This window comes from Apostichopus japonicus, chromosome 14 (genome assembly GCF_037975245.1).
Source record: "Apostichopus japonicus isolate 1M-3 chromosome 14, ASM3797524v1, whole genome shotgun sequence".
In the NCBI taxonomy this organism is placed as follows: Eukaryota; Metazoa; Echinodermata; class Holothuroidea; order Aspidochirotida; family Stichopodidae; genus Apostichopus; species Apostichopus japonicus.
Genome location: NC_092574.1, coordinates 27,711,571 through 27,730,905, shown reverse-complemented (window position 1 = coordinate 27,730,905; position 19,335 = coordinate 27,711,571). Strand labels below are relative to the sequence as shown.

Below are 19,335 nucleotides of genomic sequence, written 5' to 3'. Positions count from 1 at the left end.
TTCGGGAATAAGCTTGGTGAAACCTCATTTTCATTGGTTCGACAGATAAGCAGCTAATAACGAAGTTCCATTTTGAAACTGAACAGTTTTATGGAATTCCGTTTTCGAAACGCACGGAATCACTTCAAGCTATCAGAGCTCTATCGAATACTGGTTGGGACATGTCAGTTGAAATGTACTACCAATGCTATATAACAACCTTGGAAAGGGCTAAATTTAGCGCGTTTGGCACGATGCCTATACGGGAACGATTCAGTGTCAATAAAACTGTCGATAAAAGCAGTCTGAAATAAAAAATATAATACCAAATCTACGGAAAAGTAGACGGGACACCACATGATCGACTAAGGGTGCTTTACACTACATCCGGATCAGATCTCGACGTCAGGATCTGATCCTGACGTCGAGATCACGGATGTAGTGTAAACGCAGTTCAGATCCGGATATGATCCTCCTATTTTGATGCTGGCAGAGACTCGGATCTGATCCGGACGTCGAGATCAATTTTGCAATGTAAACACCCCCGCATCCGGTGTCCACATGCATGCTCGCGTGGAATTCCAGTCCTGTTTCATGCATGTGCTAATTCCTACGAAGATTGAGTGCGTGTGGTCGTGCATAGCGTCATGTTGTCACCCTAACGCTCTACACCATGACAACGAAAGTTTTGAAGTATACGTACTGCGCGATCCGCGGCTGCGCATGACACATTTCCAATCCGAGTGAGCTACTCCTCCCCGGACGACATGTGGAAGAACAGTTGAGGTAACCAGAGCTTGTAAACACAATAACTCCTCTTTGAACTTCATTCATTGTATAAACAGTATATGGTTCAACATTGTTGAATGCATTATGGGCAAAGTAAGGACATCTTGTAAACACAACTGAGAAAGTAAAGAATGGTGACAGCGGCCTGTACTTATACACTTAAATCTACAACAACAACACGGAGACTTTTATTCAAGTAAAACTTGAGCAGGAGCGGATCGAGACTGTGGTTGGGGGGGGGGGGTCAGTATTTCCCCCACACATTTTGTACCTCATAAAAAAATAGTATAGCTATAAGTAAAAACATGTGCTCAGACCTCACGTGGAAAAGCCCTACACTTCCCCCCCCCCCCCTCTCTCATTCCACGTTTTTTCTTCGATAAGTGAAAGTTTAATATATATAAGAATATTTTCAATTTTACGTGAAATTCAAAGTTGTGAAAACAAATGAATGTGGTATATTAGGGTCGTACATTCACCATTATTTCAAGGCGGGTATGTTGATCGATTTCAAGACCGACTTGTAGTAAATGGCTGAGCAATATTTCAAAAAAAAAAAAAAAAAAATGGTTGAACTTAACTTGGGTATGTGGATGCACAATAATAATAATAATAATAATAATGATGATGATGATGGTGATGGTGGTGGTGTTTTGATGGTGATGATCAGGCGCGTATCCAGGATTTTCTAACCCGGGGGGCGCGAATTACTATCTAAGCGGAGCGCCACCATCGGTTGACGTGCAGCCTACAAGAAAATTTCTGGTTTTGATACCCCCTCAGATCACCGAAAATGACACTTCTCGGGCTTGAAAATGACCTGCCAGATATACACTTTTTGCCTGAGAACCAAGAATTTCCCCAATATTTTTTTTCCTCATCCATAACCTTTTTGAAGATTTTCACCAGTCACACATCATGTTAGACCTCATCGCATCTCCTGTGGATCATTGCTCTTTGTAGGTGATTCTACGTCGCGGCCCACAATACCCGACAGCCTCAGGTTATAAGCCCATTTTTTGTTCAGAATTTCAAAATTCACATTTCTCGTGATTAAACTCACTTAAAAACATACCCATAATGTTGCAAGAAATTTCATCTATGGACAACCAATATAGAAAAACCTCCTTGAACCCCTAACAGACTGGTCAAAATTGCACGAGTAGAGGGAAGTATGATCATAGGCGTACGGGACCATTTCAGTTGGGGGGGGGGGCAGAAACTTTTGTGCCCGAAAGTTCCCGTGACACTATCTAAGCGGAGCGCCACCATCGGTTGGCGCGTACCGTACAAGAATTTTTTTGGCAAAAGATGCCTCTCAGATTGCCGGAAATGGCACTTCTGAGGCCTTGCAAGTTGCATCTAAACATTCTTTATTCTATAATCTCACATCTTAGAAATTGACACTCCCCCCAAAATTTAGTAAATTAGAAGAAGAAAAAATGGTAACATCACTTTGAAGGGGAAAAATAGGACAGTATATTTTTTAAGCTCCTATTTAGTTACCGATATTTATTATTTTAACACAATACTCAGCTACTTCCAGAAAAACATACATTGTTCAATTGTAGGCGGGATAATATCGCTGTGTCGGGTGAGACTGCAATTTGTCTCACAATAAAAATATAAAAAATAACAAAGAATATGATAAACCTATACTTCTAGGCTTGTAGGCACTACCCCCCCCCCCCCCCACCATCCATGAACAAGGAAACGTTTCTTATATATACACTCATGTCGGGGATGTCCAGGTATACAGTTGACTACTTAGAAAAAGTTTTGGATGATAGTGCAAAAAGCGTGGTAGCCCAGATGAGCTGAGCTTACGGTGGTGTTACACGGAAATATTCGGGCAACATGATGCTAATTAAGAAAATTGTTAGGCCTATATTAATATTAATGTCACAAAACAAATAACATAAATGCTCTCCACAGAATTTTCGGGCAAAATTTGAAAAAGATTCGGGCAAGCTACAGCATATTTATATATTCATATATATATTTTTTCTCCTCTTAGGCTGCCCGAATTTTTCAGGACTTTTGCCCGAATTTCTTGTCCTCTGGAAATTTGAGGGGGGTGGGGGTGGGGGTGGGGCTAACGAAATATTTCTTTCTGAAAATTCGGGCAATATGCTGAGAATTTTTCGGGCACCGATACTGAAAGAAAAATACAATTGCAATGATGTAGCTAAAGGAAATGATTAGTTTAAAAAATTTCTCCTTGGTAATTAAAATAAAGTTTTAAGCTTGGCCGACTAATTCGCCATTACTAATGTAAAAGAGAGTTTTGACATAATTGGACCTCTATGCTTTTTCTCAATCTACATAGGACAAAACGTTGTTTATATGAGCATCCCGCGCTATACTGCGCAACTTTCAGTGACCGTACGGTACATGATGGCATGCGATGTAATAACCGATGCTTGCTTATATGATATTGACATTAACAATGTTGATTATGTTGAAATGTTGGTTATATTTTTCGGGGAAGTCGTTACAGCTCCCCAAATCAAATTGGGCTCCTTCGCCTTTCACTATACACACAGACAGTTTTGAGGCTGTTCATCCAGGAACGCCATTTTCGTGCTCACTGATATGATGTGATATTTGCTGTTTACTTTACAAATTCGAACAGGTGCGTAGCGAATAATTTGTCAAGGGAGGGGCGAAGCTTGTTGGCAAACTATCTAAGCGTAGCGCAACCATGAGTTGGCGCAAAGCGTACAAGAAAATTTTGCTCGAAAATGCCTCCGAGATCGCTGGAAATGACATTTCCCATACCTTGTAAGTTGCATCTAAGCATTTTCTATTTCGAATTGACTAGCGATATCATAAAAAAAATATGCTCGGGGGGGGGGGGGCGGCGGTCGCCCCATTCCCGAATGCGTCATGTTCCCCGACGACTCGGTCGAGTTCGAGACCAGCCATAGTTGGTTTCATAGCACAATTGTTTAAGGCGTCCATACACACACGCGCGTTATGGTAGACCATATATAGTATATATATAGATACATTAGTGAGAGAGGAAAGATGGAAACGTCAAAAATGGAGTTGTCGGTGTAAGGGGTAGGGTGAGGCGTACGCCCCTTCCGAAATCCTCGATCCGTCACTGGCTTCCCTGTGTATATAGTAGGGTTCAGCACTGTAATGATATCACTGTTCCTCTTTCTCTTCCCGGTGTCTTGGCGTTTATCTTGTGCTCCCTCCTTTTCTCCCTTTTCTCTCCTTCTTCTTTATCTTTTCCCTTCCTTCCTCTCCTCCTCCTCTTTTTTCCCCTCTTTCTTCCTTTTTCCCCTCTTTTTTCCTTTTTTCTTCTCTTTTTTTTTCTCTCCTCTTTTTCTTACCCGGGGGGCGCGCGCCCCCAACGCCCCCCCCTGGATACGCACCTGATGATGACGGTGACGACGACGATAATGCACACTTTGTATATAGCGCCGGCATCCGCCCGAATGTGCTCATGACTTTTTATGAGTGCAATACAGTATGTGCAATACAATATGTGCAATGAGTGCAATACAATATACTTCATGAAAGTGAAGAAGGTTACCAGATGTAAAAGTCTGTAAACCTGACAACTCCGAAAGTGATGTTGAGTTTATGTGTGTTTTCTGATACACCTAAGTTGTGCCGGTTTGGACGATACTGAGTTCTGGTTTCCCTGGGCGGGTTACATAAAAACAAAAACACACCTTGAACGTGAACAAGTTACAACGGAACCCAATTGCTTTGCTGAAGGTCCAGAAATCAAAGTTTGGAACCTTGTAACTTTGATAACTCCAAATAACTTATACGTATTCCTACAGTGAAGTTCGGCATTGTCGCCGAACTTGCCAGTGTCGATAGCTTGACGTAGGTTCACTTCTTACATACTTTTCGCAGATTTGTCAAAATGTTCAATTGTGAGTGAAAGATATTGGACTGACTTTTATTTTGTTATCTTCAGATCATGGTGCTTTATCGTGCACTATAACGTGATATTTCTAGGGTTGTTTTGACGTTGTCAACTGACCTTTTATAGTTTAGTTTAGTTTAGTAGAAAAAAGGATCAGGAGGGACACTTAAGTCCCCATCAAGGACCCTATAGAGAGAGAGAAAAAACTGAAGACACAGACACTCAGACCCGATTACAATGCTTAAAGTGCTTGTCCAAAGCATTCTTAAACCCATTGACACTACTTGCAAGTACAACTTTCTCAGGCAAACCATTCCACTCACTCACTCACAACCCTGTTAGAAAAAAGTTATGCCGAATATTAATCCTACTATGTGACTTTTGGAGTTTAAGACAATGATCTCTGGTACAACTACCGTTAGCAAACATGAAAAAGTCGGTAAAGGATAAATTGTCGAAACCATACACAATCTTGAAAACCTGGATCAAGTCCCCAAATATAACCTCCTAAGCTCCAGTGTGGTGAGATTCAACAGTTGTAACCGCCTATAATAAGGAACACTCTTTAAGGAACTAATCATCCTATTAGCCCTCCTCTGGACCTTTTCAAGTACTTCCTTATCCTTGGCAAAATATGGGTTCCAAGCCTGCACAGCATACTCCAGATGAGGCCTAAACAACTGCTAATAAAGCCTAACTACGATGTCCTCTTTCAGAAAACTGAAGTTCCTCTTGATCATACCTAAAACCCTATAACCTCTTTTAGCAGCTTCAAGAAAATGTTTAGAAGGTTGCAGAGATGATTCAATGTAGATACCTAGGTCTCTTTCAACAGAGACCTCCTGTAACTCCACACAATTAAGATTGTAGGTAAACTTTTGGTTACTACTACCAATTTGCATTACCTTGCATTTATCAATACTAAAAAGCATTTGCCACCCCTGAGACCAGGAAAAAACCTTATCCAAATCCGTTTGAAACTTCTCAGAATCGCTTTTGGAAGAGACTTCAGAATGCAATTTGGTGTCATCAGCAAACTTCTTTGCTGTACACAAAATATCTCCGTCGATGTCATTTATATAGGCAACAAACAACAAGGGACCCAATACAGACCCTTATATAGTTCTTGCTAGTATATTCTGATCACATTCATACATATTTTACTACAACTGTATAGCAACCCCCCCCCCCCACCCCCTCCAATGTCTCCCTCAGCAATTAGGCTTTCACCTTATCTTTGTTCGAGAATAGACTGGTAACAGCGTTTGAAATAATAATGATTGGAGGAACTTGTTTGATAGAGGACAACGAATTAATGCGCAAAAGGGATAAACAGAAACCACTTACCTTCATCGTCCTAAAAGCGCTGTCTAAAACCATGTTTAATTCACTAAAAGGAATACATTCGCAAAATGTGTAACGTCAGGAAGTACTGTATGCTTCAATTGTACGTGTACTATAAGTGTTAACTAAAGCAATTTGTCATGGACGCGATATTTGTGTCGTTTGTGCAATTCAAATAAGTTAGGATGACAACTCTCTTTGTTTGCTGATCAAAGGTGAATTTCGATATCCTTTATTACAAAGGTTCTATCGATTAGCGTTCAATGGGTTATTAACCGAACTACGGTGATAGGTTTCAACAAAGATGATTGCTGAATAGATCATCAAAATACAACGTGGAAACCAACATCACGACCTGTATGTAAACATAAATGCAACACCCTTTCTCATGAAACTATTAAATCTCACATTGCTGACAGGTGCAAGGAGACGTATCTTACTACTGAAGCGAACATGTAAAAATATATCTGTGTTACATATAGAACATTTAATCACATTTCTTTATTCTAGCTTTATTTTTAGTCTAACTATTCCTCAGAATGCATCATTTCACATATAGAATATTAGTTTCTTGGGGTGTTGCCGGTCACCCCCTACTGGTCCCCGGCGCGTATTTTCCCCCAGTATAGTTGAGTTATTTTCAAAAAGGGGCGTGTCTAACAAGGTTTACGTTCTACGCGATGGCGCACCCTAAACATCGCCGCGTTTACGATGTTACCATTGAAGGTGTAGAACTATCCCGTCAATAGGGTTTTGTAACATGGTCACGCACTGAACTGATTTTACTATAAATTGCAGAGAATTTTTTTGAAATATTATAGATTTGAAATAAGAATTGGAATAAGAATAAGTACTAGATTTATAACTTGCATAGGAAGTCACTGTGATGCACGTTGCAGTCATTGCCAAATCGAAAATTCTAGTTTAGGATACTTAGGTAAAATTATGTTAATACACATTTAGGTACTTAGAACAATGTTATGCGGCGTCAAATCTTGCCGCCAATAAAAAGTTAAGTACACGCGCGCATGGGTACTTCGATGTCTTGCAGTAGTCACGCCCCTTTATGATAATTACACCGAACTCTACTGGGAAACTAGAATTTACGCGAGCCGCCACCAATAGGGTCGAATGATACACCCGGTATTTTGCATGTCGGTACCAAGCACGAGGGAACACCCAAACACAACTAACATATTAACCAAACAGCATATATGCAATGTTGTTTCGATGATGCTACATGAATACTCTTATAAAATGTGACACAATAAGCTGTAGGGTATAGCCAGTGTGAACAACATACTTCAATCCAAGTAGTACAGCAAAAAGCAATGAGATATGACAAACAATATTCACATTGATGACCGAGTTGGAAACTTTTCTTGTATTCAGCATACAGATTGATCACTACCAAAGACAACAGGCTTCTTGTAATCAATGTGGTACACCTACAAGCTGTACATTATAGCAGCTGGCCACTTTTTAACCCCTGGTCCAAAGATTTTTCGTCTGATTTGCCTCTAAAACAGGCGACAGTTATAAGTTCCGTAAATGGCACCTAGTCAACATCAACAAAGGAAGCAAAGATATAATACTGATGATTCACAATGATATCGGGGTGTTACTAAAACGAATGACAATTGCGTTACACATAACGAATGACAATATGTTGTACACACTAAAAAATTGCGTTGACTAAAACGAATGACAGTAATGACAGCACAGACATTTGCTTCAACCGGATATCACAGTTCATACTTCGTGGGTATATAGATCTAGTAAAGAACGGACAAGATAAAAACGCACCTTATAGTAAGCGAAATTGTAAGTGATTTTAAAAAGTAAATTTAACGTCACTTTTTCGATATTAATTGTTAGAAACTAACAATACCATAATCTTGAAATGGCTTCAGTTATCTTTCTATATAAATCTACAGAGGTAAAAAGCACAGCACGCAAGCGCAATCTCACACAAAAACTTTCCCTGTGGTTTCCATCCGTAAATTACACCAAAACCCTGCAGCCACGTGATGCGATTTTCCTCAAATCCTTTTTGCGCAGAAAACCAATAACCGCATTTACTCCACTCCGTTAATCATTCCAGCACTTCTCAACACTGTCATTCGTTGTCGTTCGTTGTCCAAGTTGTTGTCATTCGCTGTCATTCGTTGTCATTCGCTGTCATTCGCGAATGATAATTAACACAGTACAAAGTCAATTGTCATTCGGTCATTCGCTCATTCGTTTTAGTTTGTCCCTGATATCGTCCATTCCAATAGCAGCCTTGTATACCAACAGTACACGTTCATTACAACACCCGTGTGAATTGGCATGCATGCAGCGAAGTACATGGCAACTCCAAAAGTTACCGATACACTGAAGTCAATGGAGCTTTGGTGGAGACTTCTGATTCTTATCTTCGAAGGCCCTTAAGCTAATATCCAATTGCCAACAGCCTCTCCTATTGTTATGATGCATAATGCATATGTTATCTTATAGGCTAGTCGGTGGGAGATACGGTAGATTATAAAACCACGTTCCACAATTTGACCCCTATAGTGACTCCAAATGACATTTGACCTCCACAGAAACATAAAAGGTTTCTTAATTGTACTAAATGTGTCACAACTGTATACTAAATATGAGATTGGTCCAAATATTGTGTTTACAAGCAAGGTGTCACACCCACACCATCACCCACACACTCATCCGCCTGCTTGAGTACAAAGTTTACTATTTTATCGAAACCATTAACTCATATCCCCATCATATAAAATGCTATGAATAAGTGCTGAATGAGGAAGTTTCCAGCATTTTAATTCATCAATTACAGCCAATGGAATATGCCTTTTACAGAACACCCCCTTACCACTAGAATTCTTCTGAGGATATGGTGATTCCCTTAAAGTGACATCTGCAGACTTAGAATACATACACTAACATTCTATTGCCCCTGGCAAGGAATCAAAAAGGCAAATTAGTCTTTCTCTAATTCAATTTTTCTAAACTATAAAACTAAAGAAGTACCTTGCAGTTGCATCTTTTATGAAGTGGACTAACAGACTAAAGCTTTTTAACTTCAGCACAAATCAAATTATGCAACCCCACTTCACTCTATTTATAATCAATCATGTCACTCATTTGACCTAAGAGGTCAAGTGGACATTGGTTTTACACTCAAGTCCAAGCAGTGTTGAAAGTTTTCGTCAATTGTTCATCCAAGTAAATAATTTCATGTTTGGCGGCTTTGGGTAATATTCTTTTATAACTCAGTTAAACCAGAAAGCCAACAAACTATGTTATTCCTTGCCATATTTTACAGTTATTATATTAAATTCACAGTGTGCACACACAGTTCTTGAAGTGGATCCACATACCAAAGGATGAACGTCACCCAAACTTTACATTGGATTAGTGTTTACAAGCCAAGGCACCCCATACACACACACACACACACACACCCACACAGGTACAAGCGGAGAGGTACACACACACGGAGAGGTACATACCTGTTTGTATTACATTCAGACCGAGGACCCCATTGTATTTTCCATTGTTCAAATCCACGTACCCTAACCTTAACAATACCCTTGCAATAGAATTCTTCCGAGGACGTGGTGATTCTTTAGAAATCACAACCGAGGATCTGAAATTCTTTTGTTCAAGTCCTCAGTCAGATAGCAAAACAAACGCACACACACCCAGAGGAACACACACACGGAGAGGAACACACACACGGAGAGGTACACACACACGGAGAGGTACACACACACGGAGAGGAACACACACACGGAGAGGAACACACACACGGAGAGGTACACACACACGGACACGCAACACACACACGGACACGCAACACACACACGGAGAGGTACACACACACGGAGAGGTACACACACACGGAGAGGAACACACACGGAGAGGAACACACACACGGAGAGGTACACACACACGGAGAGGAACACACACACGGAAAGGTACACGCATACTCACCTCCACAATAATATTGGGACCAGTAACTTGGTACGTTTTGAATCAACAATTGTGGGACCTGATTTGTGGGACCAGAATGTACACCTTATGTGTGGGACCTTAAAAACACACCTTTGTGGGACCAGTCCAAATATGTGGGACCAAAAAAACACACCTGAGAAACATCATTTGTGGGACCAGACCAAATTGTGGGACCAAAAAAACACACCTGAGAAACATCATTTGTGGGACCAGACCAAATTGTGGGACCAAAAAAACACACTTGAGAAACATCATTTGTGGGACCAGACCAAATTGTGGGACCAAAAAAACACACCTGAGAAACATCATTTGTGGGACCAGACCAAATTGTGGGACCAACAAAACACACCTGAGAAACATCATTTGTGGGACCAGATCAAATTGTGGGACCAAAAAAACACACCTGAGAAACATCATTTGTGGGACCAGATAAAACATGTTTCAAACTAAATTTGTGGAATCACACCCAATATGTGGGACCACAAATCATGCTGTTCCAACATGTCTGAGACCAAAAGCAGACCTTTCAAATGGTTTGGGTACCAATCCCAAAATGCAGGATTAACTCCTTTGTGGGACGTACCATCTAATGAACACAAATACCTAGTCTCTGTCTCTAAGACAGAAATTAAAGGAGCTTTGGTAGTTGAAAGATAAATTATATATAAGTTTCTGTACTGTTTCCCCCGAAATCAGCAATAGATATTCATCCTGCGAATATTTTCCCAAAAAAACTGCCTCAGCAATAGCAATTTCCAACAGAAATTTCTTTAATCGGCAGAAAAAACGGTATATATATGAATTTTTCTTAAGTTGACGTCCCAGCTCAATAAGTTGGAGGAATACTGTACAGAAAGTAAGGAACACATTTATCTCTCATAAATCCTCCTTTAGCCATTCAGATGTGTCAAGTTAAGGAACTGTAAATATGTTAGGAAAAGAACATTTTCAATTTTTCACAGTTGTCCTTATCTTTCAGTCTGCACTGCATATAATTTGACAAATTGACCAGAGTAATTCACTTTTCATTCAGTTTGAGTTTGAACTAATACCTTTTCATGCACAACAAAACTTGGCATCAAGGTATTCTAATTCGAAGTATTTCTCTGTTTAATTGATACATCAGAATAACTGCTGTATTGTTAAAAGAACTTTTTAAGAAATAATGCTAAAGTTTTTTTTTTCTGTTAGTAGTGCTCAACAAGGATAGCAGCTTTATATGTATATATTCATACTGGGCAGAATCAACAATGTTGTCAGTTTGCACTAACATTTACAGTAGGCTCAAATGAGCACAGAAAATGTGGGACCAACCAACTATATATATATATATGTATATATTTATATATATATATATATATATATATATATATATATATAAATGAAAATCGTAATGAGTTGGAAAATCAAGAACAGTGAAAAAACTTTCAGCCTCCACCGGGATTCGAACCACGGGCCTCCCGCTCTGTACGCGGACACCCTAACCACTAGGCTATGGACGCTGACTGTATGTCCAGAGGTTCGAAACCGGTAAGGAAGATCGTAATTCCACTGTAGGCGTTTGTCACCTGTATCGAACAATACTAGTTCTGTTTTTGGTGACATATTTTGCCTTACTCTAGAGATCAAACATGATGCTAACCAACTCGAAAAAAAAAAAAAAAAAAATATATATATATATATATATATATATATATATATATATATAATATATATATATATATATATATATATATATATATAATATATATATATATATATATATATATATATATATATATATATGTATATATATATATATTCTGTTTAAAGTATCTCTTTCGAGATCCGGCTTTAGGAATCACAAATGATTTCGAGTTGGTTAGCATCATGTTTGATCTCAAGAGTAAGGCAAAATATGTCACCAAAAACAGAACTAGTATTGTTCGATAAAGGTGGCAAACGCCTACAGTGGAATTACGACCTTCCTTACCGGTTTCGAACCTCTGGACATACAATCAGCGTCCATAGCCTAGTGGTTAGGGTGTCCGCGTACAGAGCGGAAGGCCCGTGGTTCGAATCCCGGTGGAGGCTGAAAGTTTTTTCACTGTTCTTGATTTTCCAATTCATTACGATTTTCACTTATATATATATATATATATATATATTTATACACATATTTAAAGCGGGAGGCCCGGGTTCGAATCCCGGTGGAGGCTCAAAGTTTTTTCACTGTTCTGGATTTTCCTTCACATTACGTTTTCAACGGGGACACCCTAACCAACTAGGCCATGGACGCTGATTGTATGTCCAGAGGTTCGAAACAGGTAAGGAAGGTCATCAGGAGTTGCAGCTTGACATGTACTACATAATGGCAGAAAGCAACTATTATGTCTGTTCCCAATAACATTTACAGTAGGCCCTAATGAGCACAGGGAATGTGGGACCAACCTGCCAATAACCTGCTGTAAAGGTCAAAGAATAACTCCTGGCCTTTCATATTTTATATTAATCCCACAAAATTGTTTTACAAAAAGCAGCTTAGCTTTACTCAATTAGTAGTCTTTAACAGGAGTTGCAGCTTGACATGTACTACATAATGGCAGAAAGCAACTATTATGTCTGTTCCCAATAACATTTACAGTAGGCCCTAATGAGCACAGGGAATGTGGGACCAACCTGCCAATAACCTGCTGTAAAGGTCAAAGAATAACTCCTGGCCTTTCATATTTTATATTAATCCCACAAAATTGTTTTACAAAAAGCAGCTTAGCTTTACTCAGTTAGTAGTCTTTAACAGGAGTGGCAGCTTGATATGTCCTACATAATGGGCAGAAAGCAACTATTATGTCTGTTCCCACTAACATTTACAGTAGATCCTTATGAGCACAGAAAATGTGGGACCAACTTGTCAAATAACCTGCTGTATATATAGTTAAAGATAATTCCTGGGCTAGCACTTCCTCTTTAATATCTCGACAGAATTGTTTAAGAAATAACGCTAAATTTCTTGTTATTAGTAGTCCTCAACAGGGATGACAGCTTGTTACATGTATTTCATACTGGGCAGAAGTAACTGTGTGCTCCTCCACCCCTCACTTTTATGCACTTTTTGGCTACTCAATTTGTAGTCCTTCTCATGGGTGGCAGCTTTATATACTCGGCAGAAGCAACAATGTCAGTTTCCACACACATATTACAGTACGATCTAATAAGCGCAGAAAATGTGGGACCAACCTGCCAACCTATTTAGTTCATTTAAGGATAATTCCTGGTCTTGTCTTCATGTTGAATATACCCATTAAAAACAAATTGCCAATAAAAAGCTAAGTTTTTAATTTTAATTTTCAGGTTTACAGACTTGTTCAGGGCCAAGGCCTTCTCACACGACTTTACAACTTAACCCTGGTCATTGGTAACTTGTCACACCTACACACCAAAGTGTGTACAATTCAATCTATCTCTCCTGGGGCACCACAGTGCACCACAACCATGTGTCCCCCGGAGGACTTCCCTTAGGGTGCAGCCACAACGGGTGCAAACAACTATATTTACAAGTTACCTCGCAAGTCCCCATTTATACATCTGTGTGAAGAGAGGCAATGGAGATAAAGCGCCTTGCCCAAGGACACAACGTAATGATCTGGCCAGGGCTCGAACCTGTAATCCTTAGAACGTAATCCACTGCCCACTTGACCACAACGCCCTCCACAGGGGTTTAGGAAATGCCCTTGATTTGAACACAGAAATTTTGGTTCCCCCATGTGCCCCTTCCCCCCCCCCCCCCCTTCGCTTTCATGTACTTTTTGGCTACTCAATTGGTAGACCTTATAAAGGGTGGCAGCTTTATATACTGGGCAGAAGCAACAATGTCAGTTTCCACACAAATTTACAGTACGATCTAATAAGCGCAGAAAATGTGGGACCAACCTGCCGACCTATTTAGATCATTGAAGGATAATTCCTGGTCTTGCACTTCATGTTGAATATACCCTTTTAAAACAAATTGCCAAAAAAAAAGAGCTAAGTTTTACTCAACTAGGAGTCCTAAACAGGGGTTTAGGATATGCCCTTGAACACAGAAAATTTGGTTCCCCCATGTGCCCCCCACCCCCAATTTCATGTACTTTTTGGCTATACTCAATTAGTAGCCCTCATTAAGGGTGGCAGCTTTATATACTAGGCAGAAGCAACAAATTTGTCAGTTTCCACTAAAATTAACAGTAGGCTCGAACGAGCACAGAAAATGTTGGACCAACCTGCATATAGTCAAAAGAATAATTCCTGGGCTTGCACTTACCCTTTTAAAAAAAAATGCAAAAAAGCTTTACATTTTTATCAAGTAGTATTCCTTAACAAGGGTTTACAATATATGCCCTTGAGCACTGAAAATGTCTTTCCCTCATGCTTCTCCCCTTTCTGGCTACTGTATAACAGTATAATAAGCACTATACAACAGTTAATTTATCCTAACCTTTTACGATACTGTAGGACTGGAAAACTCTTGAGATATTGACTGGAAACCATAGTTTTCAATAATAATATATAGCCAACATGCTTGTGTGATCTTTAAACTGTGAGACCAAACAGGCATGAACAATATAGGGCATGGTACAGTTTAGTGTACCCCGTGCCACCCACCCCCCCCCCCCCCCCTCTAACTCTCTGGTGGAAGTAAACCATGGCATTACACTGCATGCAAGGACTGCCAAAAACTTCAGAGGAAGTTTACCTTCATACTTTTTTCCCTTCCACTAAAATAATTCAAAGGCATACTGTAAAACCTAGATGGTACAGGAAACAACATTGATGATCTTTTATTTTTGTAGTATGTTGGAAAAAAAAAATTGTACTGAAATTCAGCACAATGATGTGAAGTGGCAATACATCTATAATTAACACACTTCTTGAATCCTGAACACTATATTATAGATTAGTATGGCAAGAGAGTGAAATCAGTGGAAATTCTTATATGAGAACATTTCTAGGTAAGTAATTTCTTTCTCATTGCAACTTTAAATGTGTACCAACAAGTGCGAAAGTGACTGGAGAAAATATATATCAGAATCAATAGTCTGCATGTATGTATGCAGTCCATTTGCCAACTAATTATAATTAGTCAAGATTACTTAGCTACTACCTTCAATTGTTCTCCAACAGTCTTTATCCAAAGAGAGTTGAAACTGTTTTCAAATTAATCTAATGGCCTGCAAATTAGAAGCTTCTTCTAAACTGTTTCCACAGTTACTAATCTCAGACTCTACGATTCAGTTATTTTAGTTAATGAACACATGTACAGTATGCATACTCCACAGACACTGTAATGAAAAACTATTCAGAAAACATGGGAACTACAAAACCCTAAAAAAACAAAAAAAACATGGGTAAATAAAATTAAGTTTATTGTTATATTTTACACTTCTTTACTCACCATACACTTACTGTAATCTGTAAACTATAAACTACAATCTCTCAGTGACTTTTGATTCTCCCACAGGACCCATTACCACTAAAGTCAAGAAAATGTGACCTTAAAGGTATGCAAATATAGAGAAACAGTTACCAAGAAGGGCAGACAATTTGACCTTTGGGGTTCACATTGGCTTTTTTTCTGCAGTAAGAGGATTCCAGTATATACAGTATATGCCTACTACTGTACATGCAATATCTAAGGCCCACTTTATTTAGTTGTATCATGTATGCAGTATATGGAGCTACTTAACATTGGTAAAAATGTCTTTATACAGGTAATTTTACACAATTAACTGCAGGCATACTGTGATATTCATGAAAATATGGCAGTTGTATGAAGCATGTGACTGCATGTGTACAACAGGTACAGTAAACACAATATAGTGAAGTCTTTTTTTTTTTGGTTCTCAAATTTGTCATAATTTGTATCACAACAGCTTGCATTATATAGTCTATATACACTTCAAAGGTTCTTATTTTTGGTTTTGCATATTAGAAACAGAAATGTGAACAGGTGTCTTAATCAAATCTTTTGACGTGAAATCGCAGTGAGGAGAAAGCTATAGTTAAAAATTCCTTGGTTTTTAAATTTCAATCAAAAATTCTTATTGATAGAAATAATAATATCAGTTTCATTCCAATTACTTAAGTTTGGGACATCAAGTTAGAAATGATGTGTGCTTGTACGGCATTCTCTTCCTTTCAAATAAGGGTTAACTTCCTTTATTCCAATCGAATAATACAAGCTGTGACAACATGTGGGATGAAACTAAAGCAAAACATGGTGCTCTTCTATACCATATCCATGAGCAGCTTCTATTTGTCACTATCACAATTCACAACATTGACCATACTTCCAGTTTGAGAGAGCATTTACTGAATTTTCAGAACAGCCTCTGTTGACCTCAAGTGGCCATCAAAAAGCTTTCAAAAACTCATTTCATAAATGCACCCCTCCCCCCAAACACACATATAAGCCGCACAATTGAACCAAACTTCAGCTACTACATCATGGTGTGAATGAATAAATGAAAGCACTTTAATTGCTGCCAACTGAAAATTCTTGCATCATAATTACAATTAGACATAATTTTGGCCTGTGCATTTAAATGAAATTTACAATACCTCTCTTAAGGAGGTATGTTGAGTAGGAGGTACTACAAGACGATTCTAGCTCTTTGGAGTTAGCTTGAAGCGAGCAATACTGTACTTAACTTGAAATTTGGGAGTTGAATGGACTTAATTAAGTGCAATTTCATGTAATTAGCATATATAACTAAGGAATTTTGTCAGCCGCAACAAGTCTAAGGGCAGTTCCAAGCAAAACAGGACATGACCCCCAAAACTTCAAATAGGTTTAATCGTAACAAATTTGGTATCAAATTAAAGCTAAGAATCAAAATTTCCTTAATCTGCATAAGGAATACTATTTTCATGTCATTAACATATTGAAATTTGCATAATTTAAATTGCAACATTAATAAAAATAATGGTTGTCAAGTTGATACTAATACATTCATATACATGATAAAAATGATAAACCTGAATTGATGCATGATGTTTGAACTCTAGAGATCCAAACTATGGGCTTAACATTTCTGTAACATATATATTTCATTACTGTTCAATGACCTACAGTAATTAGATTTTGGAAAAAAAATGTCATGCTGTAAGGGTAAATTGTGATGTTTTTTTTAATTATTCCTTTGCAAGACAATCATTTGCAATGAAGTTTGTTTCCAAACTAAGACATCGATAACCATTAAATACAAGCACATTTTTAAGTTCATCTGACTTGCATCATTAATGACTCATTAAAGTCTGCCACGTACGCTGTAACAATTTTGCTACAGCGTGACGTTACAGCTGATATACACACAAACTTTTGCAATGTAGTGTCCTATTTCCAGACATAATTGAACCACCCCCCCCCCCCCCCTGGAACCAACCACTTAAAATGAGGTTGCCTTTAAAGTGATTTAGCTTTCAAATGTGAGATATCAGCTCACCTTCTTAAATGCCTAATGAGAAACAATAGAGACAGGGAAAATATAACACATATTAATTATAGTTGACACCCTTTTTGAAAGCTGGTGGCACCATTCCAACTTCTTCATTCAACTCAGATACTGTATATACCTACATTTCCGGATATGCTATGTGATATATGTTTATGGAACATAAATTGTCAAGTTATCTTTTAATCAAGTCATTTTTATGTTATATTCACATTATAAAATATTCGTAATTTTGTAATTGCCTGTTGTGTGTCACGCTGTAACGCTATGCTAATTTGAATTTTCATTTCATGATTAATGTATTTTTAACAAATTTCCACATCTAAGATCAAAGACTGATGGTAGTGACCATCAGAACGATCTACTGTAAGTACCTTCAAAGCACCATTGAAACATGACAGTGTGCCGCTATACATCGACTTTGCATTGACATTTCAATTGTCACGCTGTAACGGTCACGCTGCAACGTTACATTGAGTAAGATTTTATTGCATATTTAAATTAATTGCCAAACAATTTTCACAAATTAGGTGTCATATAAGACATTGCAGAAAGCAACAAAAGAGTTTCCAATATGGTAGCTGTTTAAACTTCACAGAGTTTTGGGTATAGATGTTTGTGCAAAAAACTCGTCCATTTGACGTCAAACTGTAACAAGGATGATTTATTAATCATATTTCATAAATACGATAGATGGATCAATGATTCATAGTTAATTTTTATACCTGTTTATCAAGAACTAGTTATTTTGTATTATTTTATTGCTGATAAATAAATAACTAAGTCTTTGTGAAAGAACCATATGAATATTGAACAAGCCTTCTGATTGTCACACTGTAATGCTTTGAACTTGCCCCTAAGCAAAGACATGCCATTGAGTTTACTACAGGTACTGTAGTTGTTTGGTAGAATTATAATTGTTTTGCACTTTGACAAGAGTTGACGCTCGAAATGCTTTATCACCTCTGTACCCCATTAATAACAAATAAGATACATTTTCATTTCTGTATATATATATATATATATATATATATATATATATATATATATATATATTGGGTGCATATCCAGGTGGGAGGGGCGTCTGGAGATCCCCCCATCCCCTCCCCCCTTAAAAAAGGGAAAAAGAAAAAAGGAAGAAGCAAAATGGGGAAGGCAAACAAATGGGAAAGGAGGAAAAGAAAAGAATGGGGGAAGGGGAAAGAAAATAGGATAAAGAGGTCAATTATATGATCATTAGGTAGTTTAACATGATGGTTGTATAGATTAACTACATGATCATCATGGTATCAAAGGGGAATATATAGCGGTGAGTCATATACGGATGGTGCTAATATCTGTACTAAACCATATAGCTTCTATTATAGGGAAACTGTGCAGGCCCCTGGACCCAAGACCACCATGCGCAAAGCAAGAGTTAACAAAACAGACAGTCTCCTGATGGTCTCCTCTTTAAAAGTCACTGAGAACCCTCCTTTTACTAAAAGCTGTATTCACCACTGAAACTAAGGGTGAACAGTATATTTATGGATCTTATATTTGGGGTAGGAGTGCACTGCCTTTGAAACCATTTTAGACTTTTGACATTCAAAAGAACTGAAAACTTTACAGCGTTTTGAAAGAGTTAAAAGCAGTCGCGTACTAAGCTTGGACAGAGGGGAAATCTGCCCGGCTACCAAAGTCAAAGTCATGAGTGGCAACTTTTCCGTGCCCTATATATATATATATACATATATATATATACTGCTGAAGAAAGAACTTGGGGAGTTCTTGTTTTAATTCCAATCTGTTCGTTCATAGATCATTGAAATTGATTTCTGAAAGGGTTACATTTATATAGGACAAATG

The 19,335-nt window shown here is 38.3% G+C and overlaps 1 protein-coding gene across 1 annotated transcript in view; it reads right to left on the bottom strand.

The window, feature by feature from the left end:
- LOC139980112 (fatty acid hydroxylase domain-containing protein 2-like) overlaps nt 1-6,164 on the bottom strand; it is a 34,526-nt gene extending 28,362 nt beyond the window's left edge. Inside the window, exon 1 of the mRNA XM_071991504.1 lies at nt 6,008-6,164. Within this exon, the coding sequence (XP_071847605.1) occupies nt 6,008-6,040 (33 nt within the window). The 5' untranslated portion in view covers nt 6,041-6,164. The remainder of the gene's footprint in view (nt 1-6,007) is intronic.
- Between the last annotated feature and the right edge of the window lie 13,171 nt (nt 6,165-19,335).